The sequence below is a fragment of the Aptenodytes patagonicus genome, chromosome 3, assembly GCF_965638725.1.
Source record: "Aptenodytes patagonicus chromosome 3, bAptPat1.pri.cur, whole genome shotgun sequence".
Classification (NCBI taxonomy): Eukaryota; Metazoa; Chordata; class Aves; order Sphenisciformes; family Spheniscidae; genus Aptenodytes; species Aptenodytes patagonicus.
This window is the reverse complement of record NC_134951.1, coordinates 4,175,944-4,200,254: the sequence shown is the minus strand read 5'-3', so window position 1 is coordinate 4,200,254 and position 24,311 is coordinate 4,175,944. Positions and strand designations below refer to the sequence as shown.

General features: G+C 48.6%; 1 protein-coding gene across 1 annotated transcript in view; it reads right to left on the bottom strand.

Moving 5' to 3' along the window:
- Positions 1–1,443: 1,443 nt before the first annotated feature.
- BLK (BLK proto-oncogene, Src family tyrosine kinase) overlaps positions 1,444–24,311 on the bottom strand; it is a 34,810-nt gene continuing 11,942 nt past the window's right edge. The window contains exons 4-13 of the mRNA XM_076335398.1: positions 19,154–19,247; positions 18,013–18,111; positions 16,685–16,788; positions 9,963–10,112; positions 9,313–9,465; positions 8,213–8,392; positions 7,552–7,628; positions 4,721–4,871; positions 2,035–2,166; positions 1,444–1,652 (exon numbers count right to left, since the gene is read on the bottom strand). Coding sequence (XP_076191513.1) covers positions 1,444–1,652; positions 2,035–2,166; positions 4,721–4,871; positions 7,552–7,628; positions 8,213–8,392; positions 9,313–9,465; positions 9,963–10,112; positions 16,685–16,788; positions 18,013–18,111; positions 19,154–19,247 — 1,349 coding nt within the window. The remainder of the gene's footprint in view (positions 1,653–2,034; positions 2,167–4,720; positions 4,872–7,551; positions 7,629–8,212; positions 8,393–9,312; positions 9,466–9,962; positions 10,113–16,684; positions 16,789–18,012; positions 18,112–19,153; positions 19,248–24,311) is intronic.

Below are 24,311 nucleotides of genomic sequence, written 5' to 3'. Positions count from 1 at the left end.
TTTTTGCTTCCAGGCTCTCTTGCAGCAGCGGTGTGCACAGGTAACTCTGTGTCACATGCTGCTGCTGGCACACAGATCATCTCTGCTGTTTCTTTCTTGTAGCATCCTTGTTACGCTATGAAAAGCACCCTCTACAGAAGGACTCAAAATCTGGTTCATGGGGTAGGAAACAGCAGAGCAAGCACCCTAGGGAGATGCTGCTCAGCGCCATGACCTGAAGGAGAATCCACTTGGGTCCCAGCCTGGTGCTCACTCCTGTGGTCCTAACATCCCTTCAGTGTGCCATCTGGGCCTTATTTCTTCATCCTCCACTCCCCAACCCAGTGCAACTGCTGCTTGGAGACCACCCTGCAGCCTGACGTGGGCATTCCCACCGGAGCTGTGGGTCAGAGATGCACCAGAAACCAGGGAAATGGCGTTTGAACCCTCCCAGTGCTGGGTGCAGAGCAGGACCCGCCGTGGGGCTGGCATGATGCATCGATGCTGCATCAGGAGCTTGTGCAGTGAAGGGCTCGGCAAAGCAAGGAGGGTATTTTTTTTATTTTTGAGGTATTTTAAATATATATATTTTTAATTCTCCCCCCCACCAGCTGGGTGGCAGGAGCCACCCAGATTTGCGGGGAAGGAGGGACATCTCGTGGCCGCACCACGAACATCTCTCCTGCCTCCGGGCTCCAGGACCGCCTGTACCAGCAGTTGGTCCGATGCACCCTGGGCATCCCCCCTTCCCGCCCGGGTACCACCCCAGCATCACCCCGAGCTGGCCGGGGACCTCCATGGCCTCTCTCCTTCTCCTCCATGGGCTGGGGGTGGGCACGGGAAGCACAGGGGCCCGTTCTCGTCCTGACACCCGAATAAAGAAATGGGAAATGGTCGCATCCAGTTCTTTATTATTGACTTGGGGCAGAGGGGTGGCACCACCTGGAGAGATTGCTCCAGGACTTGGGGGCCTGGCGTGGCTCAAGGAGGTGCAGACAGGCCACGTTCCCACCCCTGCCCGTGGCATGAAGGGGGGTTGTAGTATTGCCGGCAGTGGCATCAGAAAGGGGGGGAGAGATTGTGCACCCCTCAATACCACCACCCCGGCCATGGTGCCCTCTTCTTGGGGCTGCAGTTGCAGGGCTGAGGGCCTTTTCTGTCTCCGGGTGGGTCACGAAGGAGTCTGCTGTCCTTCGTGGCAGAGGTGATGTCTGTGAAGTGGGTACAGACCTCCAAGGTGGATGGGGAAGGAGCTGTGTCAGCTCTCAGCCACCTCTTTAGTCTCCGTGATAACCACAGAGCTGGCAGCATCCACCTCCCTCGTGTCCCTCCTTATTCCCCGTCTCCAAATGCATCGTGGTGGCACACAGGAGAAAGGGAAAGGCCTGAAACGAGCCATCGCCGGGCTGTGCGGGACAGCGGCTTTCCTCCAGATCTGTCCCCAGGCACTGGTGGGACCGTGGCTTACTGCTGAGGCTCCGGCTCGTACTGCTTCTCCGTGGCAGTGTAAAAGTCCTCCAGGACTGACTGCAGGTACTCGAAGGTCGGGCGCTCCTCGGGCTTGTTTCGCCAGCATTTCAGGATGATGTTGTAGAGTTCACCAGGGCACATGTCCGGGCAGGGCATGCGGTAGCCCCGCTCCAGGTTGCGAATCACCTCGGGGTTGGTCATCCCTGGAGGGAAACGCAGCCCAGCAGGAGTTAGTCAGCACCCTGGGGGTGAAGCTCAGTGCTCCCCATAGCCCACATCCAGGCAAGGCTGGAGGGGCATGAGGGACCGCGATACTGGGCCATATCTAGGCATCATCCCTTCTTCAGGGTTGCGCTCCCCCCTCCATCCCTCTGCCCCCTCCCTGACTCCCCTCTATAGGTTTTTCCTAGCACGGGTGCTACTGAGGCTTGTGGGAGCCTAGGAGAGGAAACCCAGCATGAAGAAACAGGGGTGTGTGTCTGGGCACACACGTGCACACACTTGGGTATGTGTCTCCAAGCGTAAAGCGGTGCTAGGTGCTTTGAAGCTGATGCACGCTCATCCCGTATTCGCAGCGCGCTGTACCTGGGTAAGGGATCCTGCCGTAGGTTATGATTTCTGTCAGGAGGATCCCGAAAGACCACACGTCAGATTTGATGGTGAAAACTCCGAAGTTAATGGCCTCCGGCGCCGTCCATTTGATCGGGAATTTGGCACCTGTCCAGAGGAAGCCAAGGGAAATAGCACGTGGAGATACAGCATCTCCCTCTGCTCCCACAGGCACTGGCAAGCAGTTCCCCGAAAACTGAGCCCTGGGTCCTGTGGGCTGTTGACCGCGTCAGGGGGCTGTGGTGGGACTTGGTGGTGGTACTGTGGAGTTACGGAGATAAGGCCAGAGGAAGGTGATTGCTGCCTGCCTCCTGCTTTCATTGAAAGGTCATTTCTACCTGGCATCTCTTTGCCTTTCTTGGTTCTTTCTCCAGTGCAATCAAGGCTATATTGTCTTAAAAGACTTTTTTATATGTATATGCTTATAAACATCCATAGATACTGATACATAGAGGCCAAATAATGAAAAAACTTAATTCATTAGGTAAGTGATAATACGCTTATTAAAAAAAATCTAGGTGAACTATTTTACTGATGAATTTAGAGGAATCTGCAGTCTTACGCCACCTTTGCGTCTCTTGCGTGTTTAGCAATGGGATCTCAGGAACGGATCCAAGAACGGTAGCACGGACCAGCGCCGTGCACGCCGAGGGCACGATGCTGGGAGCGAGCGGTGCCTGCCACAGCCCTTGGGCATCAAGCAGCTCTGGCGAAAGACCCATCGCTCTTCAGGTAGCAACCTGCCGTGGGGAACCAGTGGGTTTCTGTAGCCCAAACTATGTGCAGCCAATGCCCAGAGCAGCTTTATTAGAGCACAACAACAGTAGGATTTTATTCTGTACAAAATCACTCACTGGAAGGGGGCTGTTTTTAGCAAAAGTCCATAAATGATACAGCAAATATAAATTTTTTGGTTCTTCAGGCTGCATATGTACATTAAAAACAAAAAAGTCCCATTCTATTTTGTCCACCAAGATTTTGTTTTGCATGCTGCGGACAGCAATGACCATAAGATTGCAATTTCAGTTTATCTACGGCCAAAAAAACCCCCAAAACACCTTGATACGTAGGAACTGCCTGTGTTAAAGACTGCAGAGGAAACCACATTTTTATTTGTATATATCCTTTCAGGACTGAAAACCCAAAGGCAGTGTGTGAAATAAGTGCCTTTGTTCTTGCATATCATACTTCTGACAAGTAGACTGACGAGGCTCGGAAATGCAGTTTATGAAGTGAAAATTGTTCAAAGTAGATAGAGGGGCAGTTGTTATTTCAGATTAAAGCTAGCTGGAAAAATGCTGATAGGAACTGTTTTCCACTGGAAATGTAGCTCCTTTGGGTATGTCAACAGAATTATACTGGTTTCACCAAAACTTCTCTTAAGGATAAAAACTGCCTTAAGAAATGGCAGCAATCTCACAGTACCCCTTCATGACATTTCACAAATTACATTTGCGAGCTTTTACTACTTTGAAATAGTTTTACATGTTGAAATGGGCATAATTTGTTTCATAAAGTATTTTGGGAACAGCAAATTGAAAGAAAAAATTTTCTTATAAGAAAAAAAAAAAATCTAGTCAATCTCTTTTCCCCAGAGTATTTTTATGGGGAATTTTAGCTTCATCCTAACTCTAGAGGCGGGCAGATTTCCAAAATTTGAAAATCTTCTGGTAAGTGCCACTTATGCCAGACTTAATTGTTTTATTTCAATCATTTCCACTTGTTTCCCTGACGTTCTATAAAGTTTCTTTGCAACCTGGGTGACACGATCTCAGAGTCAGAGGTCAGTGCAGAGAAAGTGCAGGGAAAAAGCTGCCGCCAGAGGAATTTGACTCAACCCTGTTGTCAAATGGCTGTAGGCGGACCTCCACACCAACCAAACCAGTTGTCACCTCTCATGGCCATGCTCTGCTGTCCACCACCAGTCCAGATACTCAGTCCCAGCAAGGGGCTTGGCTTTGCAGGTGGAGTCATAAGGATATTTCCCGTTAACATGGGAAATACTGGTTTTTGCATGCCTTTTTTGTTCGGTTGGTTTGTTTTAGATGCTCGAGGTACTCTGTTCCCATGAGAAACACCTGCCAATCTGCAAACCCTCTCCCATGTTTTGTAAGTTGTCCCTCTGTTACGGAAGGGACTTGATCTGATCTGGGCTCGGTTTGCCTGGGACATCTGGAATCTGCCGTTAGGTCCAGATTCGTGGCTCCAGCTCCCCTCTGCAGTCCTGCGGTGCGCTGTGACTGAGTTACACTGCTATTTCCTTCCCTTTGGACTGACTCACTGTGAACACGTAGGCACGGGCAGCAGGTTTCATTAGTAGAGGTCAAATTTCTCCAGTAATGCAACCTGAGATTCAGCAGGACTCCCCCAAACAGTGCCAAAATACTTTTTTCCCGTTTCCCTCCGCAAACCTCACTTACTCTTTATTGTCCCCAAGCACTGCTCCCTCTCCTGGGACCCCATTTTTGGCTCTCTTGCTTGCTCTGCCTGGGTGCTGACAAGGGCAGCAATGGGGGCTCTGGTCTCATGCCACTGGCAGTGGTGCCCCGCGCCTGGTCCCAGCCAAGCCCTCGGACACCCCATATCTTGGCACGTCTGCATGGCAGGAGGATTAGAGATAAGGGAAATGTGTTGGTGAGGCAATGCTGGGAACGACACCCACCTTCTTGTGCCAAGTATTCGTTCTCAACGATCCTGGCCAGGCCAAAATCAGCAATTTTGCAGCAGAGTGTCTCTGAGACGAGGATGTTGGCGGCTCTCAAGTCACGGTGGATGGAGTTCATTCGCTCGATGTACGCCATTCCCTCTGCCACCTAGGAGAGGAGGAGAAGTCCATGTTCATGAGTCACCTCCCCATGACAACAAGCTAGCCTGCCTGCATCTTACCCCCCTTTACAAAGGCACAGCATGCATATAGGGTTGCTCCATGGATGGATGGATGGACAGATAGATCCACAGACAGATTGATAAACAGGTAGACATATACATACACAGATAAATAGGTATTGCCCATGTACATTTGCGTATGTGCAGCTCTACCAGCATGCACCCAGCCTCCAAAAGCTGCCAAGTCAAGCAGAACAGAAGCACCACTCTCTGTTTTGCTCCGAAGTTACAGCTGTGAGTCGTGTCTGTAGTGAGATACAGAAAGTTGAAGCAAACCTGAAGCCACATCACTGGATTCCCTGTTTCTGCCACAAGACTCTAGCTGGGATTTTAATCACAAAACCTCCAGGTCAAATATGTGAATTAAAAAAGAAAAAACCCTCAAAGAGCTCATCCACCCCTCAGTCACAGTAGTAAAGTCCAGATCTAGGACAACTAGACGTTCTTCAGCAACCTCCTCTGTTCTCCCTCACTGGTCTGCTTTGGGGTGTGGAGGAGACCCCTGGAGATCCCTCTGCAATAAAACTGAGACTGGTGTTTTCTTTCCCTGTGCTGGGTCCAGACTAGGACCCAGGACACAATACAGTTCCCCTCTGATACCTGCAGGATGCAATAGAGCAGAAATCCCAGATATCCACAGAAATATGACTGGGATAGAGAGTATGGCCCTGGACAAATCCCTTGTCCTGGGCACGTGATGCCTTCTCCAACCACCTCCAAACTTTACTTTGGGAGGTTCTTCCTCCCAAGATCATCTTTCATTGTTTAGCTCCTTGGAGCAGGGAGCAGCCCTGGGGAGGTGCCTGCTGTGTGACTAGCCCCTATAAAATGATGGCAATCTTTTATTGCTGGGTGCTGGGACATACAGAAAAAAAGAGATTGCAGAGTTGCTCTATCAGTCGAGTCTCAGATTTGGGTTAGGCATTTATCAGGAGGGTGAGTGGATGCACGCAACACCTGCTAATAATGGTTAGTACCTATTAAATCTTTTATGCGCTTGTGGGTGAGGGCAGAGCAATTTTCCACTCCATGCAGATTCACATCAGCATCTCCACTTACATGTGGTTTTAAACAGGATACTAACACATACTTTCCAGTGCTGCATTTCTAACCTGTGTCAACACCCCTTCAGCGCAAGTGCTGTTTGCTGCAGTGGAAAATGGAAGAATTGATGTAATTTCCTGTCCTGATGTTAATGAGATAGTACCCGGCGATGGGCCCGTTCCAGCCCAGCGTGCTTTCGAGCGTATACCCTCGAGACTGACCACAGGATTGAATGCATCAGCCCAGAGATTTCTAATTTTAACTCCGACGGATGCTATTGGATCCAAAATCGCGCTTGGGAAGGTTGGGTGCCTGTTGTCATGTTGTCATCCCGACACCGCAGATGAACAGATTGCAAAATAACTTGAGAGACTGCCCTTTTCCTCCTCCTCCTCCCGGAGCTACCCAGTGAGTGTTTGAATCCCTGCCCTGGGGAGGTGGTTTTGAGGTGGGAGGGGGAGCGATGAAAGCTGTCCTTCTGATTGACGCCCATGTCTTGAGGGATGGGCAAAATCCTTCTTACCCCACGTGCTGCTGGATCCTTCTTACCCCCACACTGCTTTAAAGTATTTAAATATTTTCGTCCTGGTTAAAGCAAGAAGGAAAATCTTTTGCTATCATATAACATTTGCTCTAATATTAAGATTCTCCAGTTTTTAATACATTATAAAATAACTGTATGATGGCTGGAACCAAGTGGCCAGCCTTTACATGTTGTTTGCTCAGTCTCACTTTGACCCAGACAGGCCGAGTAATCTTGTGGGTAAATCCCAGACCTTCACACCAAAATAACTGTATTCAGCTGTCACACTGATGCTTCACGGCTTTTTTCTTATATTTCCAAAATTAGCCTAGCTCTGCTCTGGGTGAGCCAAACTCTGTCAACAGCTGGCTAGGACCAAAGTGGAGTGATTTTGCCAATATCATCCTTCATGTACAACTCGCTGCCAAGATGCTGCCACTCCGGTTGCGGTTTCCCTAACTTTGACCTGTTTGAGTTTAGATGCACTTCTGGACTAAAATGTTACAGTAGAGCTGCAACTACTAGTATTTACAGCCTGGGGATGCTTAGAGAGGAACAACCCTACAAAGGCAAATGTTTGTTCTCATAAGGAGCAATATTCCCAGATCTGAGGGTCAGAACATCCCTTATGCCTAATCATCAGAAGGGAAGAACAACTGAAAGCCAGCGTGTCTCTACATTGGAAGCCTCTCTGTTGAGCTTTTTCTTCCTTTTGGTAGAAAAAAAAGAAACAAACTTATTTCCTGCCGAGCAAGCCAGAAAAACCAAACCAAACCAAACCAAACCCCAAAAAACAAAACCCAGTTCTCTAGCACTGCACTAAGTTCCCCAGAGGCTGTCCTAAGGACAGCAGAGCATTGCTGAGCTGACATGCACATCAACGCAAGAGGGCTGAGAGAGAAGCCCCAAGAGAGCACACCAGGAGGTGCTGTTTTTCTCCATGAAACTGACGCTCCGACAGACTTCAGACTTGCAAGAATTTCACTGAGGCAATAACAAATCATGGTCTTGAGTCTGTTTCCGAGAGGCTGTTCACTAACCTGAGCAGACATATCAATGAGTTTTGGGAGATTCAGTTGGCTTCCTTCTTCTGTCTTCAAGTAATCCAGCAAACACCCTGCAAAAGAGGAGAGACTGCTGTGACTCTTCTGAATAAGCCTATGCATTTGCTTTCCCTGGTGTTTCTCTGAATATATGCAACGAATCTGCCTGCACCCTAGAGAAAATCTGAGGAACCACAGTGGGTGTCCGCTGGAGCATCTTACATTGGTAAAGTTCGCAAACGCAGCCCATTTCCCCCCCCCTGTTTTGCACAGACCTTTTGCAAACTGCTGGACATTCTTCACTCGAAGCCTCATAGACAAGAGGGGCAAGAGAAAGGACAATTTCACCATGAGGGGAGTAAAAGTCTGAAACAAAATTCCAGTAGGAACAGTGGAGATGAGAGCTTTAAATACTCTTCAAATGGAGCATCACCATCTTGTGAAGTAGCTTATGAAATATGAGACCACAAGAGGCAGGATTTCATCTCCCAGAAAGTCCATTCCTGTACTAGAAACAAACTTGTGGATCACTTAGTCCTTCTGCTTACAGATTTGGTACAATGCCCTCTTCCCCACCTCCCTTATGATGGGAGTACCAGCTGGCTCGTTGACCTGATTTTGCAGAAACCCAACAAAAAAGCTCCATGAGGCTTTTTACCATTGGCCATGTACTCTGTCACAATATAGATTGGCTGCTTCGTGACTACTGCATATAGCCGGACCAGTTTGTTATGCTGGAGCCTCTTCATCAAGTTTGCCTCTGCCAAGAAGGCATCAGGATCCATGCTGCCCTCCTTCATGGTCTTCACAGCCACCTTGATGTTGTTCTTGTAGTAGCCTGCAGAGAGATAATGATGCGTTGAGGAATTTTGGCCTCTCTGTGGGCTCTATCAGGCCGTGCAATAAGGAACAGAAGAGCTTGTGGGTCAGGGAGCAGAAAACCACAGTAACAACTTTCGATCTCCCAGTGAGAAACGAATGGTTAATCTCAGTGCCAGTGGGCTCTGAGCAACCAGCAGGTGTCAGAGGAGAAGGGGAGACACAGCACCACTGTCAATCCATGTGGCTTCATCAGAGATCATCTCTGCTCTGGGTGGTGGACATCCATGCAATGAGCCCACCCTCCCAGCCCGGCAAGACTCTTTCTGGATGAAACCCCTGGGGCCTCCCACCAGCTGGGTTCTCAAATAATCCAAACACCATCAAGAAAGCCAGGACTCTGCAGCCAGGACGTCAACTCAGTCTGATCCTGTCCACAATCTCAATTGCCAAGGCAACAGGCAACCACAAAGAGGACAGCAAAGGAAGCTGAGCTCACCCCATTTCCCCTCCCACTGATTAGCAGTGGGCAGGAAGGCGTAAGGGATTCAGATCTGAGTTATAAAGTGGAACAGGGGAGCAGAAAAAGTGGGATAGTGTCACCCAGGTACCCTGCCGTGTGTAACTTAGGATCCTGCAACCATGCCCAGGATTCCCAGGAAGAACGAGAGCATGTCTCAGGAGATGAGTATATAGTTACTTCAACACCTCTTGCATGCATCTAGCCTATGAAACCCATGCTCAACCACTGATCTGTGCAAACACAACCTGTCTGGTCCTTCCCAGGAGTATGGCGTCTACTGCTGCGTGTGTACCCGTAAATATGTGTTTATGCTTTAGGACCCCCCCGCCCAGACTAGCGCTGTCTTAAGGAAAGAGAGCTTTCCATCTCCTCTCTTTATATTTTTTTTTCCCTGGAATGGGGGGAATTATACTTACCCATCCACACTTCCCCAAACTGCCCGCTGCCAAGTTTCTTCACAAGCTTCAGAGACTCCCGTGGGATCTCCCATTCGTCCTGTGCCCAGGGTCTCTGGGGAACCAGGGATATGCAGGGAGCTGTGAGTCGCTGGCACAGGCCATCCCCTTTCTCTGTACGAAGATGAAGCACAGGACAGTTCAATGGGATGGCAGAGCTAACCTCCTCCTCCATCTACACGTCAAGAAGAAGTCAACCCATGGGAAACCCCCACAACCACACAAATGTTTCAGCCACAGGGATCAAGGCACCCAGAATGGACTCGATGAAAGGAAAAAGCTCAAAGGGAGCCATAGAGGAGCAAATTCTCCTGCCCAGAAAGTCCAAGCCCTGCTTCCCAAGCATCTCTCCTGTATGTCCCTTCAGCATTCACCTCTTTCCTTTCCTGATGGGAGACACTCCCTGGTTATAGGGCTGTGGGCAGAGCTCACCCTCACAATGCCCTAGGATGAAAGATAGGACATGGGTGCCCAAGTTCTGCTTGGAGAAGCACACCTTGCCCATGAGAGTGGATGGAGTGATGGTGGTGGCTAGTAAGCCTGTCCTCCCTCTGTCCACACGCCCACCTTCTGCTAGGAGACAAACCCATCAGGGAAGGCAAACAACTTACGGCTGTAATGATGGATTAGCTCTGGCAGGCTGGAGAAAGTCATCCTGGGGGAGATGTAATACCCCCCGCCATCTAAGGAGCGGATCCTGTAGTGTTTGATGATGTCTCCGTGAGCAGAGTTGCCATCTCTCACGGACAAGGAATAGGCACCTGGAGAATGAGCAGAAGAGGGAACTGTGAGGACAAGTAGGACCTGACCCAGGGACCAGCTACATCCTCTTTCCTTGCCTGCCTGCAGCTGCAGACACCTCTCCCAGCCCTTGCTGATGCCTTCTCAGGACAAGTCCCACCAGACTGCAAATCTACAAACTTCCCTCTCTCCAAGGCAAGTGGAGAGGATAAAGGTTCATCAGAGCTTAACTGGGTCTGTTGAGGCTTGGCTGAGTAAGACCTGCCTATGCCGTGGCCACCTAAGGAAACAGTATGGCAATCCATAGCGCATCTCCAACCAGAGCAATCAGACGCACCTTAGGTCACGATGGTCCTGCCACAGATCCACATCTCCTGTCTGAGCTCTGTCAACCCCACCATCTCATCTGGACAAAACAAGACTGCAGTCTCACCAGTTTGTACAAACGCAGGACTAACAAGAAGCTGAACCACCCCACCAGCACGACCAGAATTTCGGATAGTGGGAGAGATATGGTCAAGAGATATGTGTTCCTTCTCAGCATTATCCAAGGTCCCCATGTCCCTGTTATCCCCTATAACCCTTGTGCCAAGGCCAGTGGTTCAGCTGGGAGGTACAGAAAGAGGTACAGAAGAGGGGTGCAGGAGAATTGCCTTATTCAGCCATAAACTTGTGACTGTGGCTAAACCACATCTAGATTCACATCTACATTCAGGTGCCTTTTGACCTCAAGGGAGCTACTCAGAGGTCTGCTGTTCCAAGCTGCTATTGTCTCCTTATAATAGGTTTATAATCTAAACCATGGCGGGGGGGAGAGGGGAGTGCGCGCAAAAACATCACTAGATGTTGCTACAGAGCAGCAACTTCCAGCCTATGTCAGTGTAAATTTCAATACAGCTTAGCAATGCTTTTTTTTCCCCTTTGTCTGGATCATATTTCCAGAGCAAGTTGTTACAAGCCTGCTGGGCTGTTAGAAGTCTGATACGTCAGCCGGGTTGATAGGCTGCCTTTTTTAATGTTTGAAAAGGTGAGGCTATATGTGTTAAAAAGTATGTATCTGTCATGTAGGACGATAAGCAGAAGTGGGGCCTTCCACAGTGACTCTGAAACCCTAGTCCTGCATGCGAGGGGAAAGTTTACTAACATATAACGCTCACTGGCTGGTGTTTCTCCACCGCAGCACCAGCAGTTCCCTACACTGAAGCTGGAAACTATTTGCATTTTTAAAAAGTAACAAAAGAAAACCACGTCTGTGGTTATTTGCTCTGTTGCAGTGATTATAAATCTTTACAGGCAGGATTTGGGAGAGTCTAAAATTTTTCCTAGGGCTGGCAGTCATTTCGGGGGGGACTCCCTTTCTGCAGAGACCAGACTATGAGATGTGGTGGCATAATGCTCATGGAAGACCCGTTGGTTTAAGCGCAGAGCCAGGGAACCTCAGGACTGGAAGCACACAGCCTCAGCGTGGTGGGCTCTTTCTCAACAGAAGTTGCTCTTCTGAAACTCTGCTTCACCATGAGTGTCGGGCAGAAGACAGATCCGAGAAGCCCTTTTGGCTCTATCACGCCTGCAGCTGAACCTCTGAGAAGCAGCCCTGCAGCGTCTTCAACAGGGCAACAAAAAACCCCGGGGAAGGGCAAAGGAATGGCTCATTTTTGCAGTCTGCGTCTCAGTGACCAAAGGTCACTACACAGCTAAGGGTGTCTTTCCCAGGGAGCGATCTTTGGTCCCTGGTGGGTGTAGAGAGGTGTTGGTATGGCTTGTGTTCGCAGTGCTCAGCACAAGTCCTTCTGGGGGGGGATTAGTCACATTCACATGCCCTAGCTCTTGGCCCCAGACCTCCTCTGGCTCCTCTGTGGCCCTAAGTTGCAAGTAGTAATAATAATAACAACAACAAGAACATTATAATTGTATAATTATATAAGTTTACTATTAGATAAGTTATTTATAAGTTTATAAACATCTATAATTATATTATTATTATTATTATTATTATTATTATTATTATTAACTTCTATTATTGATGTTGATGATGATGTTATTTTAATTCCAGAGTGATTGAAATAATATGCAGGCCAGGCTGCAGCCCCTCAGGGTTGGGCTTATATGGCACAAGTCCAAGAGGGTGCCTTGCATGCCTGGGACATGGCTTGGGGTACGCGTGGGATTTCTGCAGCGCAAGGCCTGCTGGAGGAAAAGAGCCAAACGTGGTGTGAACCCAGCTGTACTGATGACAGACAGCGTTGCAGAAGGGAGCGCAGGAATTAACGACTAACATGTGTGCAAGTGGGGGCCTGGGGGCCGAGAGTCAGCAGAGGAGAGGAGACCTGAGCGGGTTGTTAGTGTGGTTGCGCCTAAAAAGCCTGCTCTCCCGCAGGACCTCCTCTCCAGACCCCACTGACCCTTTAAACCCTCCTGCATCTTTCAAACCAGCGACATGCAGCGTGCAGAGGTGACAGGGGCTCTGGGCACCCTCCAGGCCAATCTATCAGCTGCCTACTACCCGCGTTAATACTTATCCTGCCATTACAGCTAATGACTGTATTTCACCCCAAGTCAGAGTTTAGCTTGCTGGAGTGAGTGTGGTAGTTTTCCCTGTCATTCACCGTGGCCGATTATTGTTCCCTCGGGAGCTGCAGTGTAAAGGCAAAGCACTAAGGCTGAAAAGCTTCAATTCTCTCTTCTCCCAGTGATAGCAGCAAATGAAAAATGTTAAGTGGAGCCGGACAGATGACAGGGCTCCTAATCTCCCCCGATGATAGCCAGGATGGCTGAAAGGAGTTCCTGCTCCTCTGCCACAAGGGACATTCGCCCGTCCTACGGTCCTGCACCGCATCCCGGCACAGAGCTGGACTGACGCACAGAGGTCCATGCCTGCACTCGACACCAGCTCGGAGCAGTATGAGCACAACCAAATTTTACCCTGGGCAGCTCTGGGTGTCAGACCCTCCTGTTCTGGGTCTGGGATCCCCAAACCGTCCCACAAGGGCTCTCAGGTCCTTTCTGCTCAAGGGGTGGCAAGTTTTGTACGGAAAAGAGCAACAGAAGATGTAAAAGGTGGGATTCAACTTCACATCATACCTAGGGCTGATTCAGTCACCTAAACATGGGTGTCTGGTACCACTTGAGATGCTCTGGGACATCTACATGGACTTGGCAGATATGGTGCAAAACCACAGCTTCTAGTGGAACACCTGGAGACGACTCCAAGACGTTCAGGGTTTGGCAACCAAATCAAGCCCCGCTGGCTACAGCGGGAGCTCAGGCAGCTACCACGTGCGGTATCTACATTTTGATGCCTGCATCTCAGACTGAGTCCCACTTTCACATTGCACATGTGGCATCTCCTGTTCCTACAGGTCTCATCAGGCTCTTAACTCCTTCCCGATGGGAAGCCCAGGAGCTCAGCTGGATACGGCGGCTGAGCTCTGCGAGGTCCCTCCTGCCGGGAGCACAGACACAGCAGTCTTGCTGCGAGCCAGGAGTCCGTGACTCGGCACAGCTGTGTGACTGCGTTCCCGCAGGTTTCAGAATGATTATTACTTCGGGGGAAGATTTGTTTATTTTCAGCAGCTTCAGCAAGGCTAGCTCTCTGCCGATGATTTCACTGCTGGTCTGCTTCCCACACTGTCTTGACAAGGACCCATCTTCCCGGGATGTTGAATGTGCCTTTCATGGCCTCTGCAAAATGTTGGCTGAAAGTGAAGCCCCCAGGTTTGCAGATCTTCAGTATCTTTAACCATGAGCAAAACGAGAGGCTGCTTAGGATAGGCTGTGAGTAGGTGCTGTTCTCAGGCAGGGTGCAGAATGCATCCCGCTGTGGCCGAGACAACCCAACATGAGACAACCATGCTCCAGCGCATGCAGCTAAGGGGGCTACTGCCCCTAGCTTGACTCAGTGCTCGGCCCTGAAGGTCAAATGTTGCTGATGATGTGCAAAGTGAATGAAAAAATACATTGCGGAGGAGGAAAGTAGGAAGAACCTGTGGGGTTCAAAGGGCAGGGTTAATTTTATGGCATCGCTCTGGACATCTTGTGGTGGGTCACAGGGTATATTAGCGAACTCAGCCTCACAGCACATTTGGAGATGCGGGGCTTTCTCTTTTCCCCTCCTCTTTAGAGAGGAGGAAGCTGTGCTTAAAACAGATCAAATGGTGTCACCAGGCCCATTCAGGCTGTCTAAGGTACAGGGTATTCAGGTAGAAGCTGAACACATAGGATGATTCAAAGAAGGATGAGGTGTTTGGAGGAATAACAGCGGTATTTTGAGACAGAATACTAAATATCAGAAAAAGCACAGGTGAGACTCACATTTCAGAGCCGAAGATGATCTCTGACCATTTGGGACTAACATGGGACTTTCACGGAGTGGAACATGCCACATCTGCTAATGCAGAATATCACACACCTCCAGCTAAGTCTGCTTCTAGCCATGAGAGACAGGGCATTAAAGACTGGGTCTGGCATGGTTATTTCTCCTTGAATCTCAGGACTCCACCACCTCTGTCCAAGCCTTGTGCAACTTAGACCCAACCACGCTCCAGAGAATTGCAGGGAATGATTTCAACCTGTGTTTGCAGCTCATGGCTAGCAGAAGCAGGGGACAATTGTCCTGAGCAAGTATAGGGAAAGGTCTGATCCCATCCACGTATGGCATCTGGAGATGCCACAAAGACTAGCATCGTGTGTGGACAGAGAGCCTCACCCCTTCTTAGCCCTTCAGATACAATGCACACGTGTCTGCTGGACTTGTGCACAGCACGTGTGTTGCTCCCTACCCTTCCTGGATGCAATGCAAAGTCATGCCAGCTACCCAAATATCCCAGCAAACAAAGGGGAGAGTGGGAAGGGGATAAACAGAAGAGCAGCATGTGGTGACTAGTCTCAGCTTGATCATTTCAAAGGCACCACAAAGGCAGTGGGGAAACCAATATACAAGTGGAACAAATTACTTGTAAAAGGAAATGCTTAGAAACAAGTTTCTTCAATGTTTTCTGACCTGAGTGTTCTCTAAAATTTCTGAAAACTGCAAATCCGCGTGGAAAGCAGCCCTCCTACTTGGCATCAGCTCAGCAGGGACACGTGGAAGTGAGCCCAGGCATGGGGCAGGGGGGAAAGTCAAAGTAGGCTGCTATAATGCTAACACAGCACCCCTGCCTGATGGCTGGAGGGAGAAGGAGACGAGCATCTTGTTGCCCCACTTAGCACACTACATATCATGCCAGTTGAAGACCAGCACTCCAGTTTGATTCTATTTGTCAAATCCTGCTGTTGGAGGTCGCTGGAATGGCCAGGTCTGCAACACAGCCAGGGCTCAGACAACATCTGTGAGTAAACTACACCGTGCCAGAGCGTGCTTTCTAGCCCTGGGGTCACATCCACACCATGAAACTCTCTCAGCCTCTGAAACAGGGTGACTGCGCTCAAATTGACTATTGGGAATGGTGCCTCGTTGACACCAGGACAAAACCTGCACAGAGACTGTGTGGACCCAGTCTATCTGTTCCCACTCTTACTGTTTGGCCAGGGTCTTGTAAAAGCATTTGGGAAGCAAATCAAGGAAAAGAAGGTCCCGTATTACTTCAGATGGATGCTCCAAGTCTCTGCTGATCTATTAGGAAGGCACAAACCACCTTTTCCCATGTGGCAAGCAAAGACTCCTATATCCATTTCACAGGAAAGAAACCAAAGCATAGCAAGACTGAAGTACTTTCCTGAACTACTGTAAGGAGCTGGTTCAGAGCAGAACCGTGGGACCACCGTGAGCATCATTTCCTCCGTGCTGTAAACACACCTGCTGGCCCAGAGGATGCAAGGAGAGAAAAGTAGGAAAGAAACAATATGAAAATCCCATGCGACAGCCTAAACTATCTTCCAGACTGCCTGCAAATTAACAGCACAGAACAAAGAAGTTGCAGTTACACGGTTAAGTATTATGGTTAATAACTATATCCACTGCCCGAGAGAACTGACTGCAATGCTCTGCCCTTTCCATCCTCATTGGGTCATATCTTCAAAAGCCAGCCATGTTCATAGGGAAGGAAAGTGGATGAAGTCCACCTTTCCTGCTCCAGTCAGTCCCCTTCCAAAAGTCCTGGTTTGCATCAATTCCCCCTGCTACAGACTATCAGGAAAAACATGTTTCCTCTGGGAAAATGTTTCAACAAAACACTTTTTCCAAAATTCTGCAAGTTTCTGCTACAAGCAGGAGAAATGCTTCTTCAAGAGTGTGTAAGAGAATTTCCATTTGCCAAAAAAGTAACATTTCCTTGGGGAGAAAAGGAAAAGAAGCCCCCTACACATTGTTTTGGAAAGTCTTTTCTGCTTATCTGTGTTCCTGCATGTCTGCCACAAGCTATGGTGACAAGAGCCAGCCTTACCGCAGCCTGAACTACATATATGAGTAGCATCATGAGCAAATCTTTGCCGTCCAAAACCCCAGCTCACTTCTACAGCCCTGCTGAGCCTAGCAAGTGCTATTTTGCACAGCCGGGTCCAAGAAACACTGACACGGCTGAACTTTGCAGCTCAGGTCTGAAAGGTTTTCCAAGCCATGGCAGTAACGAGGAGTTATCCTTGCTCTGTGTCTCACCTTTGCTGGTTTCACTCTCTCGGACAAGGAAAGAGCCAACTTTGTTACCAGAAGACAACAGCAGCCGTTCAGCATCTTTTCTGCTCAGAGTTTTAAAATACCACCTGGGAGACAGAAAAGGCAAAATAGTTGTTTGAAAAGGAAAAGCTCTAAAAAACCCAAATTCTTTCCAGTTAGCTCATTTTTTTTTTTATAGCAAATGGTTTTTTATCTGCTGGAAAGTGCCAGTAATAGACTGTTTTCAGTAGATTAACACCAGATTTCGGTCACTTTGGGCTTGTTTCACAGCCTAGCGATTCAGCCAGAGCAGAGAGTAGATGGTACGTGCAGTACCCCGTACACGAGGGAGGTGCAGGCTCAGCCAGAGCACAGCCTCTGAGGCACGCGGGGACCCACGGCTCACCTGGCAAGTGAGTAAGCCCCGAGCAGTGCCCAGACAGGCTGTGTATAAAGCAGATACGTGGGCTGGAGGCTGAGCATAGGGTGCCCATAGCCATTTAAATGTACCCTTTGGATACAAAGAGCATTTATGTCCCAACCACATTTCTGCGTGCTGTTAAATATTTGCCGAGTTCAGTGATGGTTGGGTCCCTCCAAGAGGAGATTGCAAGCGGGGCTGATCATTTATAGCTGCATGCCATAGAGAAGAATAAGTCACGGAAACAATTCCTTCTTCTGCTTGTATTATAGGCATAATAAACCCTTTTGGCTCAGTCTTTCTTACCATCTTCTTTGCAGGGAGCCAAACATGAAGGCTGCATCTGGGCTAATGAAACAAACAGCACCAGGCTGCGGGTCTGGGCACTGGCACTCAGTGTCTGCCCCATTAAATTGTTGGTGTGGTCCCTGGCACATCCGAGGCCGGGATCAACGCACCCTTCCCAAGTGATCCCCAGTCCCAGTTTGCATACAGACACCATCTTGGAGGCTGAGGAAGTTTAACACTATGCGTGTGGGTGGACTGGCCCAGTGGGGCCAGAGGATGGTCCCTGGCACTGCTAATTTACCAGTGCAAACATAACCTTTATGTTCTTTCCCCCAAATCCTTATTTTCCATGGTGGGTGCAATCAATGAGACAGGAGTCTTTGCCCGCTTCCCCTGTAGCAACCTCATCCTCCCTGCTCTGCACCCACATGGTGCTTAAAACTTCTCCTGAACACTTGGGCAGCGTTGTTGGGGATGGTGAAAGACCTCTTGCCATCCAGCCCAGCAGTGACATCTTCCTGCCGTCAAGTAAAGCTGTTTCCGTAGCTTGTTGAGAGACTGAGCTCTTTCAGAAAGGAAAGCCCTGCATCAGTGTTCACCAATCATAAGCTTTCGCACTTACTTTTCCTCTTCCAGACTGTCTACTTGTGTGACGAAGTTACTGGGGATGTAACCTTTCCTCCCGCTGCTGAGGGATTTTGCCAGCCACCAGTCCCCCTCACTGCAAAGCAAGCAGAAAAAGCGTGAGTGCCTGGAGGAGGTTTCATGACAGGCTAAGGCCATGGGGACAGCATGGTTTCTGGGATTTTGAGCACTGCAAATAGACCAGCGCTCCTTAATCCACTCTACAGGTCCCTCTTGATTTCCTAGGACCACCACCAGGTTGAAGGTTGTTGATCTCAGGGACTTCTGGAGGTGACAGTCTCTTTCCATGAATGCAGAGGAAGCACAGTGACCACAGACCCAGACCTCTGATACGTGCCCCAGGTGAGAGGAGGGAAATCTGGGTCACTGTGGGTTTATTTTGTCTCTTGCATAGAGACATCGGGGCTCCTCCTTTCTGCTCCTTCTTTTGTCTGCCAGACACCCCCCTGCTTTGCTCTCCCACCACTGACTCAGCCACCAGCTGTGACCAAAAGCCATCCCCACCCATCAGTCTCCCCTGCCCCATGGGTCCCAGCCCATGGCATCTGGGTGAGAAATGTCACCTCTGGAGGCCACCTCACAGAGAGGTCAAGGATGGAGCAGCCCTACAAAGCCAAATGAGCGGGGGGACCCAAGCCCACCTCTGCCCTATTATGGACTGGGCAGATGGACTGTCAGCCTCTTCTCTCGTGAGTTTGAGAAGAAGGTGGAATGAAACCACATGCCTCTCTGGCTTGATTCTGTCCTTTCCTCTGACTACACCCAACCCACATCCTTTGCAAAAGCACGATCAGCACAAAATATGAAACAGGAGCTAGATTATTTTGTTATTTAGGCCACTTCTGCACCCACGCACACCAGCAGTGAAGGAGGTCCCAGTAGTATCCAGGCAGGGACACTACCTGACCCCAAAGTATCCGTAACCCAAGGAAAGCATGGAAGTGTCACCTTCTCTACCTTGCAGAGAGAAGAGAGTACCCACAGTCACACTCTGGAGCAAATCTAAGACACAGGCTCAGCTCTGGTGAGCTGCAAATTGGTGTCCGACCCCAAGGTCCCCCCTTTCCCAGCCTCACCATGCTCATCTTTGGACCTCCCTCTGGCAGCAGGTCACTTACTTGGAGAGGACTTGGAGTTTCTCCCCCTTGACCAGCTGCAGGTCACGGTCACTTGAGGCAGCAAAATCATACTGTGCAATCACGACAAAGTTATCTGAAAGAAGAAACAGCACCACTGAATCCAGCCTGTTTCCTGCCAGGGCGGTGATGCACACCCGGGTGTATGGCGGGGCATTTCACCCCCGCACACAGGGGCTGTCACCACCCCCGTCCCCCAAAAGCCAAGCTTTCTACCAACCCAGCTTTCCTGCCAACCACAGCCTCTGCTTGGGGACTAACACTGATTCACCAAAGTGTTTCCTGTGTATGTGTTTTTAAAGCAGACCAGTCCCCCCTATCCACAAAACCCAGTGTGTCAACAAGAAAAAAGGGTTTGTGTGGAAGAAGAAGGGTCATAAATAACCTGTCGGTGTTTGGCCTGAGTTTTACACAGCGGTAAATGAAAACTGCTGTAGCAACATTTCCCAGGGTGGCTCTGGGATTTGACTCAAAAAGATGAGGCTTTCTTGATTGAAAAAGGTATAAAGTCATCTCAGTTTCTGTTACTCAGGCCCATTGCTAGGATTTAACTCTCCCTCCAGATGCCTTTGGCTCAGCCTGTATCTTGCCATCCCTTTTACACACTGTTCCTTGCAGATGTGCCACCACGTTTAAGTCACACTGCTGCTTTTGAACCAGCACCTTTATAGCGCCTGGCTGCTCCGCTCAGCTGAAATTCCCAGGGGAGCGGTGGAGGCTCCAGGATTTGCTCCCCCCTTCCTGGCCCTGATGCACTTTAGATGCTCTAAACCACACAGCTGATGCTCTGTGTCTCCCATTTTGCTTCCAACACACCTGGACCAAGGCTGTGAGTGGGTCTGAGTCCCCATCTCCTACCCTAACACGGTGCTTTTACTCCAGCCATGTTGGTCGAGCCTAAATTTTGGCACGGCAAAATGAACTTTCACTCTCCGGTGCATGCGAGCCGCGCTGTGCATGGCAAAGCTGCCGCCTGGTACGTGTGCTGCGAGGCTGCTAACCCACCCCGGGGCAGATCTTTGTGGGCTGGAGCTGAATCGCTACGTTTGCATGCCCGGGTTGTGCCGGTGCTGCTCTTGGAGAGGTTGTGCAACCGTTCACATGTGCTCTGCAGGCTCGCAGCTACTGAAGCAGAAATGAGCAGCTATTTTGGGGCAGATCAAACTGTATAAAGAGGATAAGCACATGCACACAAACCCAAAAATCAAACCAAAACACAATGGTGAAAAAGAAAAGGAAAAAGAAAAGGAAAAAGAAAAAGCAAAAGAAAAAGGAAAAGAAGAAGGAAAAGAAGAAGGAAAAGAGAAAGAAGAAGAGCAATAAAAGAGAAAAAAAAGGAAAATAAGGAGAAGAAGGAGAAGGAGGAGGAGGAGGAGAAGAAGAAGAAGAAGAAGAAGAAGAAGAAGAAGAAGAAGAAGAAGAAGAAGAAGAAGAAGAAGAAGAAGGACCTGTTGGAGCGGGTCCAGAGGAGGGACACAAAAATGATCAGGGGGATGGAACACCTCTGCTATGAAGAAAGGCTGAGAGAGTTGGGGTTGTTCAGCCTAGAGAAGAGAAGGCTCCGGGGAGACCTTATTGCAGCCTGTCAGTGCTTAAAGGTGGCTTAGAAAAAAGATGGCGACAGACTTTTTAGCGGGGCCTGTTGCGACAGGACAAGGGGGAATGGCTTTAAACTAAAGGGGGGGAGATTTAGACTAGATGTAAGGAAGAAATGTTTTACGCTGAGGGTGGTGAGACACTGGCCCAGGTTGCCCAGAGAGGTGGTGGATGCCCCATCCCTGGAAACATTCCAGGTCAGGCTGGACGGGGCTCTGAGCAACCTGCTCCAGTTGCAGATGTCCCTGCCCACGGCAGGGGGGTTGGACTAGATGACCTTTAGAGGTCCCTTCCCACCCAAACTATTCTATGATTCTACGATTCTATGGAAAAGGAAAAGGAAAAGGAAAAGGAAAAGGAGAAAGAAAAGGAAAAGGAAATGAAAAAAAGAAAAAGAAAAAGGAAAAGGAAAAGGAAAAGGAAAAGGAAAAGAAAAAAAGGAAAAGAAAAAAAGGAAAAGAAAAAAGGAAAAGAAAAAGAAAAAGAAAAAGAAAAAGAAAAAAGAAAAAGAAAAAGAAAAAGAAAAAGAAAAAGAAAAAGAAAAAGAAAAAGAAAAAGAAAAAGAAAAAGAAAAAGAAAAAGAAAAAGAAAAAGAAAAAGAAAAAGAAAAAGAAAAAGAAAAAGAAAAAGAAAAAGAAAAAGAAAAAGGAGACCATTTGCTGCAGAAAGGTTTTTGCTTGTACACAGCCTAATTAATGCACTGAGAGCGATGGACGGTCTATTATTAGCATTTTTCAAAACAGACTGTCAAGCCACAGTCTCTGTGTGACCTTTTCAAATAATGCCACCAGCAAAGGAGCCAGACCGGCCCTTTGTCATTGCAAGATAACATGTCTCTGGGGCAACTTGAGTTTTGTGTCTGTGCAAGGCCTGGCTGCTGCTCCGCCGGTGATTTATGGGAGAGGAGGGAGGAGAAAGGGTCAGCGTGGGAGGAAATGCAGCTTTGTAAACCGAAGCCCTGAGCAGTTCCCTTCAGGCTTGCGAGGAGGAACTTGGAAATCCATGAGAAGTTTCAGCAGAGCCTCACTCTCTCCTGTGTATGGGGAAAAGGATGATCGGTCACAAGGGAGAAGGCTTTGAAGCCTTAAAATAGCCTGCATGGTTGGCGGCTTCTGCTTGAGGGATCTCAAAGCGTTTGGCATTAGCAATGCACCCAAACTCTTGTTGCCTCCTTGAAAAAGCTGTTATCACGCAGCTTCTCTGACATGAAAGGTTTTGGGGCATGTGCCTCCTGCAAGGTGTCCACAACGAATGTGTTCGTCCACATGCACCGTCCTGCTCCTCTTGGAAGTAAAACAATGCAGTGGGCGCACTTTTGCTTTGAAAAATAGAAGCAAATGCGTAAACATCTTCAAGCACAGAGTAGCTGTGTATGCCAGAAAATAAAAAGAAAAATGCAGTTTTGATCCTGAAGCAACTGACATAAGTACAAATAAAGGAAACCGAAAACGAAAAGGAGAGAGGGAGAAAGAAAAAGAGCGAATATAGCAGGGACAAAAAGGTTTTATATGCTGAAAAAATATTATGATCACCTCTTATCCCCTTCTCAACATACGTGTTGAGAAACACTGCACACTTAAGTGAGCCAGAAGAAAAGCTCTCTCTGCTCAAGCCAGCAAGACTTGCTGTCTCATGATGAAAGTGACTCTTCCCGTCTCTGAGTCTGTCACCCCACTGAGAAACGACGTCGATAATACTTTCTTGGCCTATTTGATCAAGTTAGGTCATGAGTGACTCTACAGCAGAGAAGCCGTCGGGGCTGCTAGGAATGACTGCTTTGCAGATAATGCTAGCAGCCTGCAGACTTTGATTGCGAGCCAAATACATCTTGGCTCAGAGTTGCTGTCAGGAAAGTTAGATACCAGCTCGGTTTGCATAGGCTGAGTGCCAGTTTGATGGCTTAATAGAAATGATTCAAGCAGTCTTCTCACCGCTGCCCCGTCATGAATGGAAGGTATTTGCAACCACCTCACGGCTACGGAGCCAGGCTGAGGCCGTGCCAGGGTCCCCCAGAGGACCATGAGTTGGTTTAGAGCCATGCTAGGATGGTCATGGGGTAAACGACAACTCGCAGCACATGTGTTAGCCGGCTGGGTGCACTGAACTATCAGTTACTGCTGCTGAAAATGGGTCCAGCTTTCCGTTTCAACACGGCATGGGCTGGTTCACCAAGGGAAACGTGTGCTAGAAAAGCACGCCTTCAAAACACACAGCTGCTGGTGGCACCCCGGCCTCATTGCTGCTATCACCAAGAGGAACACCATTAGATCCCACTGGTGGAGATGCAGAAGGCTGTGGGCTGGGACTGTTGCATCTCCCAGCTGGTCAGCAAGCCCAGGTGTGACAGCGCGGGAGATGTCTCCTGGGACATCCAGGCTTGCACTGCGAGAGTGCTTTCTGCCAAATACCTTTCTGCCTTGTGTTTTGACACAGTGAACGTTTTTGCAGATAATTTCTGCTTTCCTCATAAAATCATATCAGACCTAGACTCATAACTTTTTATTAGGAAATCTGAATACTTTGAGCAATTCCCTCTAATCTTCCTTCCCCCTCTTACTTTTGATTGGCAATGCCCATTTTTGATAAGAAGTTTTAATTTCGCATTGAAAAGTCATCCTTTTCGGTAGAAACAACCCCTCCTATTTTCAACTAAGCTCAAAAGCACGTTTCTGACAGCATTCATATTCAGGGAACAACAATAAAAATGGCTAAGGGCTTTGATGCTAATCTTGAGATGCCTCAAAAGACCTCAATTTCCAGAGCACGCTTAGCTCCCGCCCTGAAAATCAGTCCTATTCATGCTACGGTTAGCCAAAAGCAAGTGAGAAGTTGCAGTTCCTCAATCAGAAGAAATGGCCCCGCAGAGAGACCAATTCTTTGTGCAGTCGCAGGTTGTTATAAAGCCTGAGGACAAACACCCAAAACAACCAGCTCTCTCCACCAGTGGTACTTAAATCCAGCTGTGAGCAGCTGGCAGGGCAAGGGCAGGGGTTATTCTACCTATCTGCTATATCTTAACTATCCGATGCAAGTGAATAGCAGCAGCTGTAGCAATGGAGCTGTTGTGTTTGGGAACCACCATCATGGGCCAAGACTTTGCTGTGCCGGGAGCTTTAGAGGTGCAGAATTAAAGGTAAGTTTTGACCCTGTAGAGATATAGAGCCAACCTTAAAGACATCATGAGTGCCTAGGGAACCACGGTAAAGTGAATGAGAGTCTCACCCGATGAAAGAACCCACGCCAAGTGAAAAGTGGATTGGCAATGCTGCCAACACCGCAATCGAATCCAGAGGTATACACTCCCTGCCTGCCTTTGTGTTACTTCCATTAAGCTAAATAATGTCAGAAGGAATTAGGCTTTTGTTAACAATAAAAAAATAAATAAATTATTTCTGAGGCAGCAGTGAGAAAGCTGGAAACTGTGAAACAAGTTGCACAACACCGAGATCAGAAAAAAACTAAGAAAATCAAAATGAAAATTGTGGAAAAAAAAAAAAATAAAAAAAAAAACTGAAAGAAAAAGGTTTTGATTTTACATTACATG